This window comes from Microtus ochrogaster, linkage group LG4 (assembly GCF_000317375.1).
Source record: "Microtus ochrogaster isolate Prairie Vole_2 linkage group LG4, MicOch1.0, whole genome shotgun sequence".
Lineage (NCBI taxonomy): Eukaryota > Metazoa > Chordata > Mammalia > Rodentia > Cricetidae > Microtus > Microtus ochrogaster.
Window position 1 is genome coordinate 48,359,196 of NC_022030.1, and position 6,248 is coordinate 48,365,443.

A 6,248-nucleotide genomic window follows, 5' to 3' on the forward strand; every position below is an offset into this window, starting at 1 on the left:
GCACCACCATGCCTCAGCCTCCCCAGTATGAGGACTGCACGCACCACCATGTCTCAGCCTCCCCAGTATGAGGACTGCATGCACCACCATGCCTCGGCCTCAGCAGATGAGATTCTGGAAAGTAAATGAGCTGTTAGAAAAAAAAATACAAAATTTCTTTCAAAAATTAAGCAACTATTTAATAATTATTAAAAAATTACTAATATTTTGTTTTTTCCAATACAGAGTCTCAATATATAGTCCTGGCTGTACTGAAATTCACTCTGTAACTCAGTCTGGCCTTAAGCACAGAGATCCACCTGTCTCTGTCTTCAGAGTGCTGGGATTAAGGGTGTGTAAAACAATACCTAGCAATTGTTAATATTTCAAGGAAGAGACTTTTAATTCTGCCTTGCATTAGGATGTTAATAGTACTAAAGAATATAATAAAATTATCCAAGCACAATCACATGAGAGGGGGACCAAGCTACAGAGAGGCAATATAGCCTGTGGGTAAGACATAAGCCTGGTACCAGATGTCCCAATGGTAAACTGTTTCCTATGATTTATTGTTGCATGACCTTGGGCATACTACTTGGTTTCTTCATTTTTAAAAGGGGGAATAATATTATCTACCTATAAAATTTTCAAGGATTAAATGAGTTAATATAACCCATTAACTCAAAACGTTTGGCTATTTGTGCAATTCTATCAGTTGAGTGAATTCTTACGTTCTAAAATCCAGAAGAACTTGTTTCATCAGAACACAGAAGGCTCAGTCATCAGAACACTAGACTCAGATCTGAAGCAAAGACACTAAGATGCAGATGGTTGCCGTGGTGGCTGAAGGCTGTGGCCCTGGCAAACGGTAAAGAAACCGTTCTCACAGTGCACTCATCACCAACATCACTATCTGCTTGCTACTTATCTATTTATTTTTCTAAGGCAGGGCCTCCATAAACTGCCCAGACTGGCATCAAACAGTCTTCCTATGGTTCCCAGTAATATATATTAATATACATAATAACACATCTTGTTTATACAGTTAGTTTCCATATTTTCCATAACAATGACTCATTACTTTGATAAATTATTTTAAGAGGTCAAAGGTGAGTAGATTAGCTTTGGTAGAAAGAAGAATTCTTAGGACTAGGCAAGAGAACACTTCCCTAAAACATGTGAGGCCCCTGGATTATTACCAGCGCTGCAAATGCAGGCAGAGGGGGACAGGAAGAAAACAAAAGCATTCCTTGAGAATTAAGATCAAGAGAAAGAAAAAATGCTGAGATGGAGAGTTTTGCTGAAGGCGTGAGGAAGGCGGGGAGCTGACAGTTAGGGACTCAGCAAAGCAGGAAGCCAGAACATCTGCAGCAGGTCAGGATGAAGGTAAGGGCAGAAAACTGCTCAGTAAGACACAGCTCAGCTGAGAGCCATGGGGACAGAAGGGAAACGGTTTGTGGTTAGGGCTGAGTATCAAATGTTCCCCCAGAAGGTCCATGTGCAATGCACTATTGAGACTGGACCATGAAGCACTAAATTTATTAGTGGGCTAATCCACTGATAAGTTAATTCATGGACAACTAGGTCAGGACGATCAGAGAAAAATAGGTTGCTGTGGTACAGCCTCAGCTCAGGGTTAGGTCCTGAGATGGGAAGGGGCATCAGCACGAAGAAAACTTTTGACCACTAGGTGCGTTGTACCCAAGTGGCCCTGAATAGCTTGAGCCATCTTTATTTTTCTACCAAGCTTACATGAGCAGTTTTATTATTGGCTCCTATTTTTGACTTTTAAGAAATATGTAGTAATCATTATAAAAGCCCAATTTCTCCCCTTTATACTTCCCCAAATTCACTTTCCCATCCCCTATATAACCTTATTTTAGACATAGAGGTCATCATTTTTGCAGGCTTAACTAAATATCCAGTCAGACACATCCTGCTCGTGCAGCACTGACGTCAGCTGGCAGGGACTTGTGGTTATAAAATTAAAAAGCAATAGACATAGGTACAATGCTTTAAGGAAAACAATATTCAAATCCAGACAATTCTTTAATGTCTGCGAGATACACTTCTATATCTATATTCTACAAGAGGGTCCCATGTCTCCATCCCTCTGTAAAAGGCAGACTTTGATATGGCACTCTTCCCATCCCAATGCATCATACCAATGCACCATACCATCAGTTTAGGTTCCTGTGTATGGTAAACATGGATCTATCCATCCCATATTTTACATTGCATTCTTTTCCATTGGGTCATACTAGGTCCTATCACTGATTCTATATGATTGATGCCCAAGGAACTTGCTCTCAACAGCTGACACCATGTCCATTCCTGAGGCCTTTTCCCTAGTCTGTGTGTGCAGCCCTACTCTCTTTTCCAGAACTGTGAGGCACGGTTAATGTTCCAAGTTTTTTCATGTGCACCTGTCTCTACTGAGTCAGAAAAGTTCCCAGGATTAGGAGATGAGGTTATTAATTCCAGATAAGAGATTTGAGAAGCATGACATCCCCTCACTGAAACTTAGGGGAAAATATTCAAGGAAGAGCAATTTTTTCTCAGGGAAAAAATATAACTGTTGCATGTGTGGCTGACAAGAGAAAACTAAAGATTGCCCAAAGGATCAGCAAGATAACGACAGAGAAGAGCCCGCAAGCGGCACAAATCTTGCAGATTCCTACACTGTCTCATGGACTACTGGTCCTTGCCAAGTAAGGGTCCATTTCCACAGGTGCCCTGCCCAGGGAAACCTGGTGGACAGGTAGTCATACGCTGTCCGAGACTAGGCTGCAGAGCTCCATGTCTGTGAAGGTGCATCTGCCCCACCCCCACCCCTTCTCACCCTCTGCTTCCTTCGGGTTGGCAGCTTTCCTTCACAATTTTTCATCACGCTTCTGTCTTGCCACAGGCTGATAAACAGTGGAACCAGCCACCAGACAGAAAAACCATCAACCAAAATACATTCTGCCTCCCTTAAACTGTTCTGGGTACTTTTCCAGAGCAACAAAAATCAAGTACTACAGCATAGATACGTGTCATTGTACTCAGACTTTGTAAATCACCTGCAGAACTTCCTGAAGACGCTGGGCTCCCATCCCGCTGCTTCAGCATATCCAGGCAGAGGCCCAGTAATCTGTACTTCAAGGACAGTTTCATGTATGCTCAACATCATGCTTAGGCAACCCTGGCTTAAGACTGGCCAAGGAGCCAGGAAGATGGTCCAGTGAGTAGAATATGAGGATTTAATTTGCAACCCCAGCCATCAATGGTGGCCTACTTTTAATTTCAGCACTCTGAAGGCAGAGACAGGGGTTCTGTATGAAACAAACTGACTAGTTAGACCAGACAAGTCACCCAGTGCCAGAAAACATTCACACTTACCTATAACTACAAATAATAATAATAATAATAATACAATCTTTAAAAAGCCAGCTTAGAAAAACAGGTACGAGAAGAGTGGCAAACATAAGGTATACTGGTAGTTTAGAGACACCCTGTAAACGTCTACACTGCAGACCAAGCACTTACCACCTGAGACACTCTGCACACACCATTGTCTACATTTTAGCAGGAGAGAAAAGTCATTCTGCAAAGTGGCCATCATGGAATTTCCATAGAGTTTGCTCCTCATATGGTTTTTGCTCACACTCCCACCACCAGATTGAACCTTAATAATGACTTCAACATGGTTTCAAATGAGTCCGCTGAAGTAGGCAGATTCAGTATTTCTATACTAAAAAAAAATAATTCAAAAGAAAAATATTCAACAAAAAAACAGAGGTCAGTGAGGTAAAGGGAGACAGCAGAGAGCATGGCAATCTTCTGGCAATACCATTGACATTCTTTTGTAAAAGCGACTGTTCAACAGTCAACAAGAATGGGCAGAATTATCCTGATTCAGAATTCCACTGTGCTTCTCTAATGCCGGCATAAGATGCCTATGGACGGAACTACTTTTTCAAAAGATTTGTTTTCTTTTTTGGGCCTGGATGTTTTGCTTGAATGTATGTCTGTGAATCACATGCAAGCAAAAGCCACCATAGTGCACTGCACACTCTAGAATGGGATCTACGGGCAGTTGTGAGCCTTCATGTGGGTGCTGGTAACTGAACCTGGGTCCTCTGGAAGAGAAACCAGTACTCTTAACCCCTGAGCCACACCCCCTAGAGACACACACACCACACTTTAAAGCAAAATGGATAATTTTGTGGATTGTTTTTAAGTCTTAGAAATAAAATCAGCTGTATCTCACTTTCTCTTTTCTATTCCTTTAGTAGCTGTATTATTTATGTGCAAACACATTACTAAAAACAATTCAAAAAACACAAAAAAATACAAAGAAAGTAAAATCCATCTTAAATCTCAGTTGCTGTATACAATATGGGGAATTGCCAATTTGACTAGATCACCTGACCAACGAGCCCCCAGGAAATGCTACCAGGATGACAAAAGCATGTCTCCACACCTGGCTGTTTGCCTGGACTCTGGGGATCGAGCAAAGGTCTGCAGCCTGTGCATCAACCACCTGACCAACTGAATCCTCTCCGCAGCTCTGAAGTGCATTTTGATACAAAGAATAAGGAAAGGATTAATTTTTTCTAAATATCTGCAGCCTTTAGCCTGCTATAAAAATGCTGTTTTTCCCGAGTACCTGTTCATCTACTAAGTAGTTACCACTCAACTCCCTCAGTCTAACCCTATCACCCTATGAATCTTTAGATCAATCGTGTTTTATATTGCACTTGTGACACTATTTCTTTCACTAATATCCCTCAAGCTTTCCTAGCTACTCATAAACATTAACCCTTTCAGACAAACTCCGAAACTATTTTCTCTGGCTTCCTCAAAAGAACCCTGAGGTAATTTACAATAGGATTGCATTGCGTGTATTTGTAAATTAAAGATAAAAATAATTTCATACTATTGCATTAAATGAAATAACCAGGACTTTAGTGCATACCGAGCACACAGCACAGAGCACTCAATCAACCTCAGCCATTCCCACCCTTATTCTCCGAAGGCATGGATCAGCTGAGGAGAAAAACAAGTAACCTATAAGTCTTTGGGGTTGCAGTGCTGCTTGAGTACATCAGTGGTGCCCAAACCAGAGAGAGGCCACAGGCCCGTATCTTTCATGCAAATTAACCAGGAACTCAGGCAAACTTCCACTGTTCACAATGTCTGGAAGGTTACCACCTCTGATAAAAGACAGATATGTCGTGTAATCAATTTAACCTGAAAAGAAAAAATCAGAAAGGCCACAGTCGACGCTGAATTAACAGTGATAATAGATTTAAATTATTAAAAAAATCTCCAATTCAATTATATTCACCATCTTGCTGTTTCTGTCATTGTATTTAGCAATCAAATGGGTTTTCCTGAGAATTTTGAGAATTCAGGACACCAATGAATGAAACCAAGTAAGAGCAACCCAAGGAACATCTGATGTGGTCAGTCAGTAGGAGAATTACCCAACTGTTCACTCCTACCCTGACAGCCATGCGAATGCTCACAGCCTGACGAAACCCTACGAATACCTTCAAGGGTTGTTTTGTTTTTCTGTCCTGTTTCTATCTCATTTTCAGCGCTCTCTGGATGGGGAAAGAGGGAAGTAGTGACAGATAGCCTTCCTCTCAGACTGTAAAGAAGATTAGGTTGTATGCCCAGAGGTAAATTTAAGTAAAATGAGTAATGTAAAAATAATGTTTAGGACTGAGGCTATAGTTCAAAGGCACAACACTTGCTTAGCAAGCTTGGGGCCTTGAATTCCATCCCCAGCACCAAATTAAAAAAAAAAAAGAAAGAAAACTCCATGAAAACATAGTTTTGTTTTAATGCTGAAAAAGAAGAGATGATAAAGGAAGAGATTTGGTAAAAAAAAAAAAAAAAACACAAACAAACAAACAAAACAAAACCTTTCTTTTCTTCAGCTGGTGCAATCCCTGGAATTCCTGCAGGTTGTCGGGAAGCCTGAATGGGGAAAAAATGAATGGCTATGTAATGAACTGTCACAGATCTGAGAAGCCCTACATGTTTACACATGACATCTCCAGGACCTTAAACAATAACTCTCCAATTCAGCTGAATCCAAGGACTCATTTCCACATTGAAACAAAGCTAATGGGCTCCTGGTATAAGGAAGAATTATTAAAACTACATGATCATCTCATTAGATGTTGAAAAGTCTTTGACAAAATCCAACCTCCTTCATAATAAAGGTCTTGGAGAGAGCAAGGATACAAAGAACATTCCTCAACATAATAAAGGCA

General features: G+C 40.8%; 1 protein-coding gene across 1 annotated transcript in view; it reads right to left on the reverse strand.

Moving 5' to 3' along the window:
- The window catches only part of LOC101994600 (cytochrome P450 20A1), a 41,291-nt gene extending 35,270 nt beyond the window's left edge, over window positions 1–6,021 (reverse strand). The window contains 5 exon segments of the mRNA XM_013351634.1: window positions 3,508–3,648; window positions 3,651–3,683; window positions 5,025–5,080; window positions 5,082–5,175; window positions 5,895–6,021. Of these exon segments, the coding sequence (XP_013207088.1) occupies window positions 3,508–3,648; window positions 3,651–3,683; window positions 5,025–5,080; window positions 5,082–5,175; window positions 5,895–6,021 (451 nt within the window).
- Window positions 6,022–6,248: the final 227 nt, after the last annotated feature.